At 35.7% G+C, this 19,917-nt stretch overlaps 1 protein-coding gene across 5 annotated transcripts in view; it reads right to left on the bottom strand.

Annotated features, from left to right (window-relative positions):
- Positions 1 to 21: 21 nt before the first annotated feature.
- Positions 22 to 19,917, bottom strand: part of SON (SON DNA and RNA binding protein) — a 32,287-nt gene continuing 12,391 nt past the window's right edge. The window contains exons 4-12 of one of the 5 annotated variants that reach the window (XM_058523037.1): positions 19,743 to 19,903; positions 17,661 to 17,807; positions 17,295 to 17,483; positions 9,998 to 10,108; positions 8,471 to 8,587; positions 4,108 to 4,255; positions 1,896 to 1,967; positions 1,679 to 1,794; positions 22 to 1,110 (exon numbers count right to left, since the gene is read on the bottom strand). In XM_058523037.1, the coding sequence (XP_058379020.1) occupies positions 952 to 1,110; positions 1,679 to 1,794; positions 1,896 to 1,967; positions 4,108 to 4,255; positions 8,471 to 8,587; positions 9,998 to 10,108; positions 17,295 to 17,483; positions 17,661 to 17,807; positions 19,743 to 19,903 (1,220 nt within the window). In that variant the 3' untranslated portion in view covers positions 22 to 951. Of the gene's footprint in view, positions 1,164 to 1,678; positions 1,795 to 1,895; positions 1,968 to 4,107; positions 4,256 to 4,937; positions 5,018 to 8,470; positions 8,588 to 9,997; positions 10,109 to 16,387; positions 17,194 to 17,294; positions 17,484 to 17,660; positions 17,808 to 17,982; positions 19,514 to 19,742; positions 19,904 to 19,917 lie in introns of those variants that run through there. The other 4 variants (XM_058523038.1, XM_058523039.1, XM_058523040.1 and 1 more) reach the window with 4 other exon arrangements.

Here is a 19,917-nt window from a genome sequence, read left to right as displayed (position 1 = left end):
GAAGATGTGTTCACTTGATAATCCAGAAAATAAAACACCACATTTATTCCAGAGAAGTTTATATTTGGGCCTTAAGCTTTTGAAAATAAAGTTTAGAGACATAGCATATGAATACCACTGTAATACACATGAAATATTCTATCAGACCCTAAAAATTAACATAAACTTAAACTTTCTCATAGTCAACAAAATAATGGCTGGGTGCCGATTTTATTAGATAAGTTGGTTACAGCATTTTAATTATCATTTTACGTCTATCTAGGTGTAGCTGAAATTCAAAATGCACATCAAAGTAAAACTATATCACAACTCAATGCCATACTAAATGTACTTGCCTTCTGCAGTAGAATTCTAGTTGGAGTTAATTTTGACTCCCTTCTCATGGCCTAAGTGGCTTTGACAGGAACACAGAACTTAGTGCTGATCATCACACAACATACCACTTTCTTTTTATAACCTCTACAAAATTTTAAGGGGAGATGGTGGCATTAGCCCTGTGGAACAGATCTTGCTTGATTACCTCAAATAACACTGGCCCAGTATCTGTCCAGCAGAACCCATTGTGAACTAGTACAAGGTGCACAGCCCTTCACTGATTACAGGCAAGTGTTACAGCAGCCTAGCCATAAGGAAGGGGAGTTATATCATAGTACAAAATACAGTATAAAAGCGTTATTTAACATTCCACACTGAAGATTACGGATGCCTTCAAACAATCGTTTGGATGTTAGCCACTTAAACAAATACATCACTAAGGTAAACAATATAAACATACCAAAACCCTGTATGGTTAAATACAATTTCCATGGTACAAAAATCAAAGCCTGGAGATGTTTGTACAGATTGCTTTTTACACAATGTCTTAAATTGCCAAATATTTACAACATTAAAGAGGAAGTACATTTTGATGCAGAGTAAAATTATCTGAAATGATTAATATAAAACCTCAATCTATCTACGTGAGGCACTCCTGAAGCAAGTGGCATTAGCCATGAGGTCCTTTGGTACAAGGCCCATTGCTTGAAGAACCACAGTAGCTGCTGTGGCTTTAGCATGCTTCTTATTAGGGCTGGCAAAGCTGGGCTGGTAAGCGCTTCCATTTATCAATACCTATTCAAGAAAAACATACAATTGGGCTGGTAAGGGCTTCCATTTCTCAATACCTATTCAAGAAAAACATACAATAAGAACAGCATCAAACTTTAATATCTATTAGCTTTTTATTTTTTCACTAAATGCTAGAAAAATAATCTATAAAAATATAAAACCCATACTATATAAATCAAATTAATCTCAACCCAGAAGAAAATCATTTGGGAAAAGGGACTGCAAATTAAGAGCAGGTCTCCAAATGGAAGGGAAGGAAAAAAAAAAAAAAAAAGGCCTGATGAAACTACTAAATTAATTCCCCATGTTCCACTAGAAAATGTCAACAAATTGCTCACCAGATTTTGCCCACATCCTTCCCTCCAACGTTTTTGAAAACAGTATACTACAGGTCATATTTAAAGCATACTTAAATGTTTAAAACCCCCACCACTCTACCCACACATATACACACCCCCAACCCACAAACAATATATTAATCCTATGATCCTATAATGCTTATCCCTCACCCTCTAACATTAAGTCATCAAGTTATTAAATGTATACAATTAATGCAGAAATTCATATTTACCCTAAAGAGAAAATGTTTGCGATGATCAGGGCCACTATCATGGACCAAGAGAAATTCAGGTGGTTGCCACCTTCTCTTATTACAGATTTCCATCAAGGCAGACACAGGATGTTTGCCTGCAGAGAAAAAAATAACCAGTTATTATTTCCACCATCTGTGGCAACAGATTATGAATGCAGTGTGGGGATGGGCAAGAGGAAATGCAAGTGTCTCTCACCTGACAGATCTTTCATTGCAGCAGAGAAGTTCCCAGACCTCTTTTGTGCTCTTTCTCCTACTGCAACAAGACCTTAAAAAAAAAAAAAAAAGTCAATGTTCACTGAATCAATTTCAAAGCATCATTTTAAATTATAACAGCAAAATGGCAATTCCCTCTATAGGAACCTGAACTTCAATCTATGCCTTCAAATAAAATATTCAACAAATTCCCACTACCATTGATTTCTGTATCCACCTTGACTTCTATATTGCTGTGTTTCAATATATAAATCTATACTTTTTTTTTCATATACCTTGGTATTGGAAACTGTATAAAAAAATATTCAGAAAACAGAAGAATATGTGAATATATATACAAATTAAGCGCCATAGTTATCATCAACTCCAGGGCTGTTTCTTTGTGAGTTTAAGAAGTAGTGGCTATTTATTCTACGTGGTATCTAAAGGTTTCCCATCCATTAACAAATAATGTTCGGGCCGGCCCCGTGGCTTAGCGGTTAAGTGCGCGTGCTCCGCTACTGGCGGCCCGGGTTCGGATCCTGGGCGCGCACTGACACACCGCTTCTCCGGCCACACTGAGGCGGCATCCCACATACAGCAACTAGAAGGATGTGCAGCTATGACGTACAACTATCTACTAAGGCTTTGGGGCAAAAAAAAAAAGGAGAAGGATTGGCAATAGATGTTAGCTCAGAGCCGGTCTTCCTCAGCAAAAAGAGGAGGATTAGCATGGATGTTAGCTCAGGGCTGATTTTCCTCACAAAAATAAATAAATAAATCTTTAAAAAAAAAAAATAATAATGTTCAATTAAGTATGTTCTCCAAAAGGTGAGGATTTTAGGCCACCGAAAAAGAAAAAAGTGAGAAAGGCTGTCTCTGTGCATAAATGGGTCCATTTTTTCCCAGCAAACAAGCCTTTTCTCGCTTATCAAATGTGAGAGGTTCTCAAAAGACAAACATAACCTCACTGCCTAACCTCCTTTTCCAAAGGGTTTTAAACTATATTACTATCCAAAAATCAATGCTTTCCCAACTTCCATTTATCCTAGGAGGAATTCTTCAACCAGTTCTTTGCTAATTCTGCTAGTATGCTTTCCCACACCCAGGCCATGTTGCACAGTTCCAAAGAGAATGTTCCTGGAATTACACAATGCACCCAGATTTCTTTTTCCCCCAATGAACCACCTTTTACTCCACAAAGAATCTGTTCAACTTATATAAGCAATATAATGTCAATGTGACATAATCAGCACAATGTCCTTTTCTGATTTAAACTCTGAATTAACACTACATCATAGGATGAGTCTCATGTTATTTCTAGCCTATTTTTGACTATCATTATTACAATAAATTCCCTCCAATTTGAAATAAAGTGGCAGGACAGTATTGTACATGGATGACAACGTAGAAATTCTGATGCAAAACATTTTTGAAAATACCTAATTTGGTCAGAGCTAGTCAGTTTCCAAATTCATTCAGACAGAATAATTTAACTGCATTAACTTCAACTTTCTATTTGATTACAAAGATAAGGAAAATAAATTCCAGTTTCTAAAAATCAGTCTTAAGCTATTGAAATCACATTGAGCTGGCAGCCCCAGGTCATTCTACTTAGGACATTATTCCAAGGGAAGAAATTATTTAAAAGGTACCAATTGGCTGTTATCTATGAGCACTAAGTATATTTTTAATACTTAGCAACTACATGCAGGCTATATAGACCCCACCCCCACCCCGAGGTATCTGAGGACAATAGCTAAATACAGGCAAAGATACAAATTCCAGGGTGCCCCAAACACGCAGTATGAAGAGGTAACACTGATGGTCAGCAGTTGGTCTACTATTCTGCAGCCCCAACCCAAAAGAACTCAATTACTGAGCAAGAAGAGAGGAACAGGTAAAAAGGGTTTATAAGGTGAAGACAAAATAGCATTCTAACAGGCAATATGGAGACTACATGGGATAGAATAGCCGAGACAGAAAACATACATAGCAAAGGTCGACTCTTAAAAGCTGAAATTAGTGTCTCTATCTATATTTATATAAGCTGCTGAAAATGAGTTTAACTTTTTTTTCCTAACAAATAGCTATATATACACCAGAAGAAGTGCCTCCAGTTCAGGATTACTGACATCAAAAGAATATATGAAGGTAATGAAACCCTAAATGTTAAAGGACGTATAATAAACATTCCCAAAAAAACCTGTTACCTTTTCGGTCTGTCTTAAAATCAACTAGGATGGGCTCCTTATTTCCTTCCTTGTTTTTTCCTAATCCTTCTCCTTCTCTCCAGCCCATTTTTCTCATCAAAACGGCTCCCATTCCTCCAGTTACCGGGGCTGCTCTTAAGAACTGATCCTATCCAAAGAAAGAAAGGTAAAATGTCCCCATTTTACAGTTAGAATTTGACTACAAACTCAGTGTAACTTTGTAAAAAAAGAAATCTTACTTTATTCTAGATCTGTTATAGTTATTATAGCAATTAAATTTAAATCCTTCTATACTTATGTACATACTGTAGTGTGTATGGTCTAATTATTTTCACAGTAACATAATGGTATTTTGAAAGTCAAATAAGGCAAATAAATGGCAGGTTTAAAACAATTGCCCCTCATGCCCCCCTCCAAAAAAAAAATGAGAACACTCCTGTTTTCGTCCACTATTTAGGTTCACTGGTATCTCTTCTTAGCTTGCAAAATAAAAAGAAGGCAATGTTAAAACAGTCAATAGTATTAATTGTCCCAGGTGTACCTAGTTAATGAATAAAGCCCAAAAATCATTTAGAAATAGTTTGGACACTGAAGCAGCATACTGATATTACCAAAGTTTTCTTCCCCATTCTACCATAAACGAAGTATTAATATTTTACTTAGAAAATTCCTATGAAGCAGAAAGATAACACTTTAAATTAAATTTACACAATAAGAAATGGAAGACAATCACATAAAATACCCTGTAATTACACCATACTGAATTTGAATTCTTTTAAAACCTATCTTGATGTTAAAAGACTTAAAAAACTCCTTAAACGTTTACATACCTAGGCCTCGGTAGCAGCAGTGTTGTGAATAGTAGGGCTGGCACTGACCGGGGCAAGAAGACAGCTACAAGGATTTGGCCCTGAAACAAGTTTCCATACAGAGGGGTGAAAGTTCACAGGTTATTCTGTGAACAGTCAACTCTCTTGTATCCAACCCACTGAACCATAATTTCCATCAAAGCAGCAAACCACTTAATGTCGTAAGATGCACAACTATATACATTAGCATGGTCAACGGTCGATTATTTTCACACATTAAGAAATAACGTGATGCCTCTTTTTCAAGGGCATCCATGTACAGATAACAAACTATTGAATTCTACTGTTGATCTTTACGGCCATTTTAAAAAAATTAATAACATACATCTCCAAATCATGCCATATTTCCCCTTGTTATTAAATTTTAGATTTACATTCTCTAGGAAATATATAGCAAAAGTCATTAACTTATCAACAGAGGGAGTCAAAAATTTTGGTAGCTCTGGAAATAGTAGGCAGTCATCGTTCCTGTATTGATAAGTTAACAATGAACTTTTAAAATCTTGTTTCTTGTTTTTACACAATAGTAAAACCGTATAATCTCATTTTTTCCCCAGCTTTTTAATTATATGCTGGGGAGAAAGCATGCCAATGATGTGTGACTAGACATTAAGTTCAACAAGGTGCTCTGATGGAAGGAGGCAGCTGTGGAGGTAAAAATATACCCCTGGTTCAGTTCCTTATTTGGTGCAGGCCATGCAGTGTTGATGTATAAAGAGAAAAGTTAGCTGATGCTTGGATATCAACTGCCTTGTTGCTACACACCTAGAATGACTTTTACTTACTTCCAGGTTCATCCGCCCCTCTTTTCCAGGAAACACTCCTAAAAAAAAGGGCAACTGTGCAGAGTAGAATACAAATCCCCAAATAACCCAGGCTTCTGATTTTGTTTCAATTCTCTAATATTATCATCTGTTTCTTTACCCCAGTGTGTATACAGCTCACAAAAGGCTGATTAATCTGAGACTATGATGGTAAATAATATTCATCAGGGTCATGCTCAAATCATTTCAATCCAGAAAAGATTTTAAATCAATAACCATTTAAAAATGTTCTACTGACAATAATAAAACTCTCATTCTTTTTCATCTAAGAATATACTGCAACAAACTAAAACATAAAATGGAGAATGTTGGTATTTCATGTGGATTTTTAATATATAAAGAGTGTGCTGGGCTACAGCAAGGCAAGAAAAGCCAAAATATCATTGAAAAAGTTTTCTGAACACAAGTAGACAGTTTTGTGATATTTGCCAATGAAGATTTTTCAGTTGCCTAATGACTTTTCCACATGTTCTGGCTAATTTTTATAAATAATATGTTCCTTCCTTAATTTATATTAGTAGCAAATAGTCTTCAGTAACATACAAATTGAAGTTTTCCTAAAAGCATTGCTTTCTTCTGTAATTATTTAAAAATTTGGCCTGATGAATGAACACGTCTTTATCTCATGATAATTTATCAAAATAATTTACATTATATTTACATTTAAAATGATGTAAATTATCTGAAATCAGTCAACTGCCTACAATATGGGAAATCAAAAAAAAATTAAGAGAAAGTTTACAGGGTACCAAGTGAATCAGTAAAAGATTCACTTTTTAAAAGTTATGTTAACATGACGTTTAGAAGTATACAAGCATTATGCATCAGCACTTTATACAAATGAAGACCAAAATTTTGCAATGGAATCACATTCACGAGTTTCTACCTAGTCATGTGCATGACTATTTATTATGTACCTAAACACCCATGTAAGCTTCAAGTCTAACTTCCTGAAATACTGAATACTCAGCTTCAAGATTAAATAGTATTAAAGAATTAAACTGTTGAAGAAATAGATGTACATTTCTAATTCTTCCCAATGAGATGAAAGCCACTTTCCAAATACTATACTAATCACTTTCACATTGTAAATACTGTATTAGTCCAAAATTAATTCAAACTTAAGAATATTTTGCTAGATTCTCATCTTTTCCCCACACCAAACCCTAGTAAACTACATAAGTTGTAATTTTTTAATGAATCTGACCATGTACTCACTATACACGTATTAGTGCAACTATTTCCCCCCAAAACTGGCAGGCAAAGTGAGGATATATAATGTTTTGTATTAATTTGTCAATAAGAGGACCACGAGACATAATGCTATCAAAACTGAAATAAATGTTACAATATTAAAAGGTCTGAAGCAACCAAAAATCTCATTTTTCAGAAACTCATCTCATTCAGTGGCACTCATGGCAATTCTCTATAGGTACCCACCACATTATTGATTACCACCCTGTAAGGGAGTAGTAAGGATCTGTCTTCACGTGACAATTGGAGACTGAAATTCCAAGTAATTACTTGCCCATGATCACAAAAGGAGTCAGGAGTACAGCGGGATAAAGAAACTTTCCCAATCCATTAGACCACGCAGCCTCCCAGTTTCAGCACGGCTATGTTGCCAGTACTCCTGAAATAAATTTCCCATCACCCATCCAACCAAGCCACATCCCTTCACCAGAATGCATTTCTTCAGAAAACCCTTCTTAACCACCTAAGACTCCCCCAACAATGAGGCAGCCGTAGGTGGAGTTCACAGGTCTCACTGCAGGAATCTGAAACCAGGAGCACCTATATCTTCACAGCACCAGGCGTCCGTCCTCTCCCTTGAATTTAAGTTTTATATATCCTGTTTTTTCATGAGATCAGTGGTTCTCAAATTGAGCCTGTGGATCACCAGAGGCCACCAGGGCCTAAATGGTGGTCCACAGATAGTTTTCTTCATCTCCATCCCACCCCCTTCACCACCCTTCAGCACTGCCCACCCCACGCTCCAGCCATCCTCCCCCAGCCTTCCAGTCCCCTGGCAAGATCACCACATGCAGTGCTAATACTGGGTCCACCCAACCACTTGCTGTAACCAACAGCAGACAACCACAGGGACCTGAGGCTGGATATCACAAGAGGGGTGAGGCAAAGGGGCCTAGGGAGCTTAGAGGAGGGTGCAGGCACGAAGGAAAGGGAAAGAAGGGCAGAGGAACAGAGGAATGGAAAATTAGGGTGGTAGAGGGCTCTTGGGGGCAGTGATCCACCAAAAATACTGCCCACCAAAAATAAACCTGTAATAAAGTATCCCATGTTGAGAAAAACTTTGAGAACCACTGCTTTGAAATCATTAGTAGTCCAACAGGAACTGTGGAATATTCTGAACAGCACCTGAGATACACTGTTAGCATTAAACACAATTTAAAAAAACCAGCAGCAGCAACAATACAAATAACCTCAGGATATAAATTGAGTGGCTCTTGAGCCATATTTATACATTTGCCATTGTCTCATGAATCAGGTCCGTCTTCAGTGTCCATCCTGGAGTACATACACATACCAAATTTACTCATGACTTTGGTTATGAGTAAAACTGGCCTCTTTGTGCAGTTTTAATAAAACATTTTCTAAAAAATTTTAACTTGGTACTTGGACATTTTTGTATGTGCCCGTGTTGTCTACCTTTTTAATCCAGGCTTGGGCACCAGTATTGGCCAACTGTTCCTGTGTCAGAACCTGCACTCCTGTACTTCCTGTGAACTGGCCAGGAATAGAGTTCAGCTGAGCCCAGGCATCAATCTGAAGAAAGGAAGATAGCTCAATTAACTAAGTAAAATTACTTATCTAGTTAAAATCCCACTGGTATTAACAATTCTCTAAATGAAATGGTTTATTTAGTTCCTGAAAAGGCTTAATTATAGACTTGAATATTCAACTTTTAAAACAATATACTGAATTTATATATATTTAAAATTGTTTTCCTAAATATTTCAAAGAAGCAGTTTGATAAAATTCAGTGAATCCCATTAATAACAAGATTTGATATATCTCAACTCAAAGCATAACTCTAAAACTTGTTCTTTAAAAATACCACACATATACATGAAAAATATAGAAAAGAGCTCATATAGCAAAAGATCCCTGCCCTCCTGCTTATGTATCTAATATAAATGCATTCTAATAAATGTCATGACAGCCTAAGCTTTTAATTACTTTCTTTGACATAGTATAAATCCAGAGTAAATTCAAGATATATGCTGAAAAAGCAATAAAATACAGGAAATTGGTTCACTCAAACACATGAAACAGCTTTCTTTAAAAATTGTGCACTACATTAATCACAGCACTTATTGTGATGGTTGAAGAATCAGCTGTCATTCATTCAAAGTATATTTACTGAACGCCTGGTATTGTCAGGCAACGTATTTTCTATCTGTCTGAACATGTACTTATTGTTTCCACACAGATCTACCATAGAAAGGTAGAAGAGAAACAGAGAAGATGTCTATTGTTAAAAGCATAGACTCTGGACTCAGACTGTCTAGATTTAAATCCCAGTTGCCTCACTTTCTAGTTTTGTGACCTTGGGCATCACTTAACCACTCTTTACCTCAGTTTCCTCAACTGGAAAACAAGAACTCATAACAGTAGTTACATCTCACAGGGCTATTATGGGCACTTAGCTATTTTTATAGACCAGACTATAAACTCTAGGAGGGCAGGGAATTTTTTCTCTTTTATTTCTCTCCAACAGATCCTGCCACACAGTACACAATAAACATTTACTGAATGAATGATCAGGGCCCAAACAGCTGATTTCATTTAAAATAAACTAGCTAATTAAGATAAATGATTTATTTTCCTGGATTTTCAAGATCAAGACCTACATTTCTTTTTTTTTTTTTTTAAGATTTTATTTATTTATTTCCCCCCCACCCCCAAAGCCCCAGTAGATAGTTGTATGTCATAGTTGCACATCCTTCTAGTTGCTATATGTGGGACACAGCCTCAGCATGGCCGGAGAAGTGGTGCGTCGGTGCACGCCCGGGATCTGAACCCGGGCCGCCAGCAGCAGAGCACGAGCACTTAACCACTAAGCCACCGGGCCGGCCCAAGACCTACATTTCAACAGCACGCCACAGACTTTGCTTATGTCACAACCATCTAATTAGCAAAAATTCTCATTCAGACATTAAAACTGCTACATACCCGTTCCTGAGCTCGATTTAACATGCTCATTGCTTCAAGGTCAAATGCATTCTCACTGAGTCTTTTCTGAGCAAGTGCCCGCTCACTCATTGCTGTAGAGATGTCCACAGGCTAAGAAAGAAAACATAGATAATTATCTCAAATTACAATAGAGCCCCTACATTCTGAAAAGCGCTCTTATCTTTAGTTGCTACATGTCAAAAACAAATTAACAGTCTTTCAATAATCTTGTAAAGTAGGGAGAAAATTCAAAAAGGTAAAATAACCTTAAAAAGTAGACAAGGATTATTTAAATTACAAAGTTATCAGAGGCAGCAGTTAAACTCAACCCAAAATTTGATATCATATTTTCTACTATAGCAAATTATGATTGTAGAAAGTTCCATGAAGAATTTAAAAATCTCTACCCTTCACTAACAAAATAGTCACTTATAGTAAACTAAGAATTTTTTGAACTACTTTTGAACTATTAATTTTATATTCATTAGCAGTTTTCATTTTACCCTACTTCTTATTACCATAACCTTCAGAAGCAATAAGCAAGGTTCTTGAATAAGCAAGCAGAAAACGATATCATGTCAAGGATCTCTCCTTTACTCATCTGCACATCTTTTCACCTTCTTGTGTTGCTCACAGATATAGTTCGGTCTTAAGAACTCAATTTCTTCAAAGAATATATTCATTACATAAATAAATTAATCTTTTGTTTTCAGTGTATATACATTTATGATCGAAGTTAAAATACTTCTTTGGGATAACATAAATTAAAACACTGAAAATAAGATACATTTGAAACATCGTAAGTTGTTCTTTTCAAAGCTCATATTCTACCTGTAAAAACCTTATGCTAAGCAGAGGTCACTTTATGGTTTAACTTTTTGAAATATTTCATAATGTCCAGGAAAATTCTTAAAGGTAAATCCTCTCCTCTTTGGAGCAAATTCCCAATTTGTCAGATTTGTGGAAGGCACAACCACACAAGGAAAAACCTATCAACTAAGTATTTGATGTTTTTTGTTCTAATATTAAGAGCTCAGGTTGATTTGTATCAACTCACCAATTCTTAATACTTGTTTTTCTTCTTACAAGACTTAACCCATTAATATTGTCTAGTTATTTCACCCAAGAAAATTCATTTTTGGAAAATGCTTATCTGACATGGGAAGGTTTTCCTATATTCATATACAAAGAATGATTAGTAAGTATTGCATGGATATGACCAATATAAGGAAGTCAGTAAATAACAGCTAAGGATTTTTTAAAAAGCTAAGTAACGGCTACCTATAATTTGACTGTGTATTGCATTTAAATACTTCTTTTAAGAACAAGACCTGTACAGTAAAGAAGGGTATGTGACTATGAGTGAATAATTCTATCTCATGCATAAAGATTACTAATCTTCCTTTTCCTACCTTCAGAACCCCTTAATCACTCCATCCTTCTTAGTTATCTTACTCAATCACCTAATAATATTCCTCCAGTGAAATTAAATTTTTTCTTCCACAAAGTATAGATTCTTATATATTGCCTTTTTAAAATGAAAGCAAAATTAAACTGAATTCATTCTGTAATTGTTGGCTAGACTGTTTGCAGATCTCATGAATCAAAGATCTTAATTTCTTAGTCAAATTAGTAAATTATCCACACTAATTAGAATATTTCTGGGGCCCATAAGAAATAATCTTAGTCAGATCAAAACACTAAAAAACTTAGTATGTTCACTTTTCGCTTACTTCTATTGTAATTCTAATCAACTGCTGAAACTTTAAATGGGAACCCAGATATTTCAGGTCAAAATTTATGTTCCTTCAGCCTACTTTAGACGTTTCCTAAAACTACTAGGTAGGAGTATTGATGTAATATTTGAAGGCCCACCAAATATATCTCAAGTACTGTTCATTAACCTTGCAATTATTTTGGGTTTCACAGCAGTCTATAAATCTAGGTGTTAAGGTGTTTAGGTATAAATAATAGCTTTTTATGATAAAAAGTCTAAACTCAGAGGAAATACTGGGAAAAATCTTATCTACCCACCATCCCAAGCCCTGACCCCCAATTTCCAATTATAAATTAGCTATAAAAATGTAGTTAAAATGGCTGTGAAAACTCCAGATTCTCTAGAATAAAATTAATTCTTCCCAACTGGAAAGCAAATGAATATATGTATCTGTAAATTCATCCTTCCAAAGACATTTTATATCTTCATACTTTTTCTCTTTAAGGCTTTATTGAGTAAGCAGGTAACCTAAATGCCTCATCATTTATCCTGAGGATGAAACGTCATTCAAATCTCAGTAATATTTTATGTTAAATTCACATCTCACTCTGACAGAAATTTTTAATATAGCAAAACCTTAATGTTTAATAAAATTTACTTTAGATAAAATTACAACTAGTTTTTTATCCTGAGGTAATACAACCTCATTTAGTCTTCAACAGGCTTACCAAGTGAGCTGCAAGTTCATGTCAAAACTTTATTACCAAACAGTAATTTGACTATTAACTTCATATTCATATTTTTTAATGTGAAGAAAGACCCAAATAGAGTGAATCAGGATTATCTTAACCTTTTAAGGATCCTTGACAGTTTGCATCAAAAAAGCAAACTTTTGTTTCTAAAAAAAAGCAAACCATGTTTCCAGGTTTTCAAGGTAACTCAGGATATGCAATAATGAATAAAAAGCCACCTATAATCCCCAAATATTCAAGGACTAGACCAAATGTTAAATATCAGTATTACAACAGTCATAAACTATCACAACTACCCTTTAGAGCAGCACTGTCCAACAGAATTTTCTACAGTGATAGTTAATAAGCAGTATAAAATGTGACTAGTGCAATTAAGGAACTGATTTTTCAGTGGCTAGTGACCACTATATTGGACTATATAGTATGTATGTGTGTGTGTATATAGTGGACTATACTATATAGTACAGCTTTAGAGACTTAACCATCTTTTAATGTTGCTCAGAAACAGGAATGTGTGACATCGGTACCAAAAAATGATGCTAAAAAGCCATTCTAAAAACTGAGAAAAAAAGAATCTTAAATCCCATAGAATACTATTATCGAGTTGTCATCAACAAGCCTTGTTTCCACTGATACACTACAGACTTTCTACCTAATGTATAAAGTATAATTATGATTGTGTAGTAATATTCTAGGTATTATAACGGGGGTGGGGGGGATGTTTAATTTCCTTTTCCCTAGGCCTTGGTCTAAAAGGTGAAAGCTACATGAAAGGGTGTCCTGAATTATAATTCCAATTCTCACATTAATAAAAACCTGTCCAAGTTATTTCATTTCTCTACTTTAGCAACAAAGCGGATTACTACTACTTCTATAACCTGAAAAGGTGTCAGGAATAGTGAAATACATAACATAATGGGCAACATGCATTTCATGGCCTAAGTTATAATCATGTACTTTCTGTATCTTCTTCATTTAAAGAATTCTTCTAAGCCAATTTGCTTCCCCCTTTTGTTACCCAACAAGTACCTTAAATATTTCTGTAGAAAGTCAATGAAAGGATATAAAAGAGCTAAAGAGATTAGGAGGGGGTCAGTCAGATAAGGAAAATAACTCCTGTAATATGAAAATTATTTTCTACAATTGTAGGTATCTCAGGTATAAAAGGAAAATTTTAATTATAAGAAAATAGAACTAAAAAAAAAGCATCGGACCTGTATGTAAAGTATGATTTTAAGACACTTAGCAAAAAATACAAAGAAGTTCATATAGAAAAGAAAATGACAACTATAAAAACAAAAGCCATGCTAATACAGAATGTCTTAGTTACGTTTGACTAGTTTTAAAAAAATGATGAACCTTTTTATTATGTCATATAAACTTCTCTAGTACAACTCTGAGATAACTTATACATTTAATCTAAATGAATTATAACAGGAAAACAGACAATCTATTACATGGTTCAAAGAAATTCAGTATTAATCACCTAGGAGAATCTAAGAGAAGAATGAATAACAAGGCTGTACTTAACACATTCTAGCACCAAGACCTATGTGTTTAATTTCCAATTAAAATTTTCATCTTACCCCCAAAAACTTAGCTTCCCTAAACTTTGTAACTTTAGAGCTTCTAAACGTAAGAGAATTTTAGGTCCACTGGGATGTGGAAATATTCTTCAATGATACAAACCAAGCACAATGCCTGAGAAAAATTATCTTAACATGTAAGCAATCACTAGACCTTAATGGAGAGCTACCTCTGGACCTTTAAAACATTTATGATTGATGATAAACCCAAGGAAATTTTATGTCAAATATTACATTTAAATAAATCTTCTACCCAATAAGCCTTTGCTAACATTATTACCAAGAATTAATGCCTCCAAGGACAATTTTTAAAATATTAGTTTTCCAACATTTTTGATTTCATCATTTATAAATCAGATTCACACAAATATGGTCAAGGTTCTGCAGTCACTCCTTACTGAGGATGATGCTGGCTGGCTTCTGGGTAGGAAGACGATGCTATGGCAGTAGGGCACACAGTCTGATGACTTGATATTCCATAAGATATGGACTTATGTTGATCCATCCACGTCTATCCACTCAATACTTATGTCAAAGAGCACTCATGTGCAAGACAATTGTAGGATTATAGCAAAGCTGAGATAAAATCTGTGATCTTTGCCTACATGTTTTATGCTCAAAACTAAAGAACCATAAACTCCATTTATATTTATTAAAATGAGAAAGACTGATAGGTTAAAAAAAAAGTAAAAAATACTATTCAGTTAAAATATTGACCATTTAAAAGAACTTTCCTTTTACTCTATAAAGCCTTTATTTCAACCCTTGACAGGGAATCAAAGGGGTCAATGCCCCCATAAAATGTCACCAATAGTATTCCACAAACATTGATACATAGTACATTAACCTTAGAAATATATTTGTAAGATACAGCTAAATAACTAGAACTAAACATTTTATATTGTGAACATGTCCTCTAAGTGTTTAATATTACTGCTAGCTAAAAGTACAGAGACCTGAAAGCAAAACAAAATCCTGTCCCTTTTCCTCCTAAAATCTGGGGATTGTTTTGCTTAAACTTAACCTATTATCTTTTTTGAGTCTAATCTTCTAAGAAACTAGCTTAAAGAGTTCTGATATCAAGTAGTTGTATATATCCTCCCTCAGGAGAAATCTGCTTCATTTATTTAGCCCTCTGAACAGAAACCTTTTTTTCTCCTGCTTTAATAAAAGACTCCTTATAATAAAATTGAATACCCACCTTTTCCCCCTGGGATTCCTTTGGAATAATTCCCCCCAACTTTTAATTAAAATCTGACAACCAATTTTGATAACAGACAAGGCTAAGGCACCACACTGTCAGTGTTAAAACTGAAAATGGCTGAGTACTGAATGTCAGATATATATATATATAAATACACACAAAAGAAACATAATCATCAGGATTCACTAAGCACTTGCCTCATGTTCAGCTGAAGTTAAAATAGTTATAGTCACTTATCTTTGCAGGAAGATCCCTTGGAATTTTGCAATATTTATAGAGCTTCACTCCATTGGAAAATTTTTCTCACATAGGAATCTCTCTGTTTTTTCCAACTCTGTTAAATGCTTAGTCTGCAAGAAATTACTAAAAGCATGTGTCTCAGAATTTCTAACTAAGTTTGTTCAGCCCTCTTGGCATGGTTTATATTCAGCTACTAGAAGATTTAAGTCAGTTGCAAATGTCAATTAACCTTTGCCCTCTTCACATGTGCAGGTAGCCTGATTTGGGGATTAGCAACTGAGCTACTCAACTGGTTTCACTAAAATATTGTCCAAACCAGCTATCCCTCCCTCACTGGTGATGGTATAACTTGCTTTAATTGTTGAACCTCAGGTAAACATAGATCATCACCGGTGACTGTAAGTTGCATTGGCTAGTTATCATGTTCAGCTTCACTGTATAGAATTTGATCTCTCTTAAAATGCCGGTCAAAAAAACAAAAACAAAAACAAAACAGTGACCATGTCGCCTGTGAATCATTCAGGGGAAAAAAATACTAGCAAAAACGTTTCTGATTTGGGTTCTGTTCACTTTCTGATTTTATATACAGGATTTGTAATATTGGAGGTGTTTAGTGGAAGATGATATGGCCAATGAAGGGAACCTGAAGGTGAAGAGTACAGGTCTCTCTGACTTACATATATCCCAGAACTGCAAGAAAAGAAGTAGGGAAGAAGTCCCACATTGTAAGGGCATCAGATATCTAGTCCAGTCCTTGGACAAATGTCTTGGCTTCCGAAACCAAGGGCAAGAGGTGATGACTAGTCTATGGTATCATTTAAAACTCCCACCCCCCTAGTAAGTCTCCACCCTCCCAGATCCCCCAAGCGTGATTTTGCACAACAAGTTAAATAAAAGTAAACTGTTTATTAAAAGATACAGCAAAGGTACAGATACAGAGATACATACAAAGATACAGATATATATATATATTTACATATATATACAGTCTTGCTGTTTTCATGTGCACTCTATTTAGCAGCACATTATTTAATCAGGCAGCATTTTAATGGGGTTGTTTTGACACTTGGTGTTATTACTGCGTCATTTTGACAAGATACAACTATAGCCTCGTGGAAATTAAGGTGTGAATTCCACTTCTCCAACTTTTAATAGTGGCAAAGAGGGGAAGGAGAAGGGAAATGGAGTACCAAGGCTGAGCATTAGGTTAAACACAAGAATTCAAAAGGGCCAAGGTAGCACAGGGAAGGGAAAATGATTAAAATTAAAGGCTATCTGACAAACAACCCAGAGAAATAGTAACAAATTACCATTATTTAAAGGCAATGGGCTATGTATCCAAGATGCTCACATCAGCCTACAATGACCTTTTCCAATCCAGTTCTTGTGTTGAACCTGAGGATCTGCCTCTCTCTGCTCAATCCCTCCACCCAGTAAACTTGCTACCACCAAAATCTAGAACTATAGAGCCTTGAAGCAAAACGGGAAGCTAAATAGTTGTACCTTGGGCTACCTTCCCACAAGTGCAAGGAGGGCCCAATGTTGGGTAGGGATGTGACAACACTGTTCTCTGCAATTCGATGCTTTTCACTTTGTGGCTTGGTTCCACAAAGTGAATTGCATCGAGTTACTGTCAAATGAGAAGCTGCGGGTTGTTTCATCTGTCGTTTAACCCGGCCCTGCCGTTTAACCCGGCCCTAAGAAGAGTGAAACAGAATCCAAATCAGATATAAAATAACAATAAAATGGCAGATTCAGGTATAAAAAAGGAAAAATACATAATATTCCTCTTACTTACCTCAGAGGGCAAATTGCTGCTGAAAACATTATCATCATCTTTGTTTTCTTCACCATTTTTCTCTACAGGAACCCACTCTCCATAAACACTATCTGCTTCTTTTTTTCGATGTTGAGATCCAGATGACACAGGAAATTCTTTTGTTAATGTTACCTGGCTTTTTGGTGGAGTTGGCTTTGCCGCAGCAATCTAAAAAATAATGTATTTCTTAATTAAAACGAGATTTTTCAACATCTGAAAATTATTTTGTTCATTATTTCTCACACTATTTAAACCAAAAATTAAAGAACTAAATTCCATTTGAGCTTTACTTAACTAGTTCCGTAAGCTGTGCTGTTTCATCAATCCATAAACACTAATACTCACATTCAGATTGAAAAAAATGGGTTTGGGTTCACTGAGTTTAAAGGGATGATGATAAAAAGGAGGTTCTTCTTCCTCTTCATCCGAAACATGAGGCTTATTCACTATTACATCATCATCTTCTTTACTCTGTGCAATCTGTTTGCATTTCTTAAAAAATAAAAACAAACAAAAGATAAATCTTACACTTTATGTAGAATAACATGTAATTTCTTAAGAGAATCAAAACTACACAAAATCAACTTTCAAAAGTAAGACAAGATTAATGATAGGTTCTAGATGGGTCACTTAGCTTATTAGCTATGATTTAAACACACTCTAGGTGGTCAGTCAGTCAACAACATTTATTGAGCACCTACTATGTGCAGAGCACTGTACTGGGCACTGTCCAGGGAATACAAAAAAAAAAAGTAGAAGACATGGTCCCTGCTCCCAAGGAGCTTACAGTCTAGTTCAAGAGACGGAATACATACACATGAGATAACTGAGGAACGCTTTTACAGAGCAACACAATTAACAAGTGCAAACTGATATAATACAAACTGAGTACATAAGTGCTGAAAGAACAAAAGCCTAAGAGAGAACAGAATCAGGAAGAATTTGATAATCAAGGGATATTCCTTGAAGAGTTCTAAGCCAGATTTTCATAGTTAAGAACAAAGACTGGCAGGGAAAGGAAAAGAAAGTCATCCTAGTTAGGTGGTGGTAAAAAGGTGAGAAGAAACTTATTAGAAGGGACAAGAGGGCTGAAGATGAGGCTAAAAACATAAAGGGAAATACTAAGTGTTCACAAGGTCTTGGATAAGGAGCTTGGATTTGATAAGCAAGCAATGAAAGCCTTTACTAGGTCCTTAAATTAAAAAAAAAAAAGAGTTGTAATTCATATTGTAATAAATCTAAGTGAGGAAACAGATTAAGAAATTAATGATCCCCCAAACGTATGGTAAAATAAAAGATCTGAAACGTGTGACTGGGTTAGATAGCAACGTGTCTCTCCATAAATGTTTTGTAGGTTGAGTCTCTAAAGGAATAGAACTCAAGAATGGAAAATAAGGCATGATGGAGAAGGTTCAACTGATGAGGTCTGACACAAAAAGCAAAGTCAATTCCTTCCTGAGAAGCAAAGGAACAGACTCCGTTACCTGGCTTTATAAAAAGGTCAGAGTAAGTCTGGGTGGACTTGTCTCTATACAAGCAGAATTTGTCACATCCATTATCAATTGAAAATATTACAATAGGATAAAAAGCTCATTTAGCCAAAAACACAGAGTATACCAAGCTTGTAACCAAGGAGAACAGAATATATTGACAATGGCAGGCTGGCATAAGGCTAGCCAACAACAAGTTTCAATATATGAAACAGTGTGATATTTCTGGATCCTAGCAGCAATATTTCAGCATCCTCCCTCCCCCCTCCCCCAAAAAACAAAAATAATATTAATAACAAAACAAAGCCAAAAAAAAAAAGCCTCAATTGAAAAGATCAAATTCTTAAAAACAAAAATTTGTTTAAAATATATATGTTACTGCCAAAACCCGAACCGCAGGAAGAACTGATAATGGCTGGCCATTATCACCAATGGCTGGTACCAAACAGCCAAAACCCGAAATGTTGATGCGAAAGAAGTTCCTTTCAGGCAATGGCCAGCTATTCTCATTAATTTCCAAGCTCCGGTGGCAAAAGATCATTTCTGAAGATTGTCTGTGTCTTTGCGTATATGCAGTACACTCGTGGCGATCAGTGAACACGTCGTGAATGGAAACGAAACTGTAGGCGAGCTTCTGCGTGTTGCTCACTCAACACCTCCTCCATTCAAACGAACCGTCCCACTCCTCAGTCAGTTTGGCTTCTAAAACTGGAAAGCAAAAGTAATGGGAAGTAACTTTTAGCTAGCGGAGCTTAGCCATCCCGGATAATGGCCTGCTAAACAGAGCTTCTGCCGCTGCCACATCTGTATTTCGGGTTTTGGCCACTCGGTGCCAGCCATTATCAGTTCAGCCCACAATTCGGGTTTTGGCACGCTCCAGACTCAACATCACTGGAATAATCCATTTAAGAATGAAAACAAATTCTGTCTTGCTTACCTCAGTTAGTTCTTCTATAGTAGCTCCTCCTGACTTTTTAGCAACTTTCTCCTCCATTGTAGGTGGAGGTGCAGGCTTTAGGTTTGGCGGTAAAGGAACACCAGCCTTAGCACACATGGCAGCTGCATTAGCTTTGGCTATTTCAAGTAATTGAGCCTTATCTGTAAGAAGAAAA

The sequence above is a fragment of the Diceros bicornis genome, chromosome 27, assembly GCF_020826845.1.
Source record: "Diceros bicornis minor isolate mBicDic1 chromosome 27, mDicBic1.mat.cur, whole genome shotgun sequence".
Classification (NCBI taxonomy): domain Eukaryota; kingdom Metazoa; phylum Chordata; class Mammalia; order Perissodactyla; family Rhinocerotidae; genus Diceros; species Diceros bicornis.
Note: the sequence above shows the minus strand (reverse complement) of the source record. Positions and strands in the feature narration are given on the sequence as shown.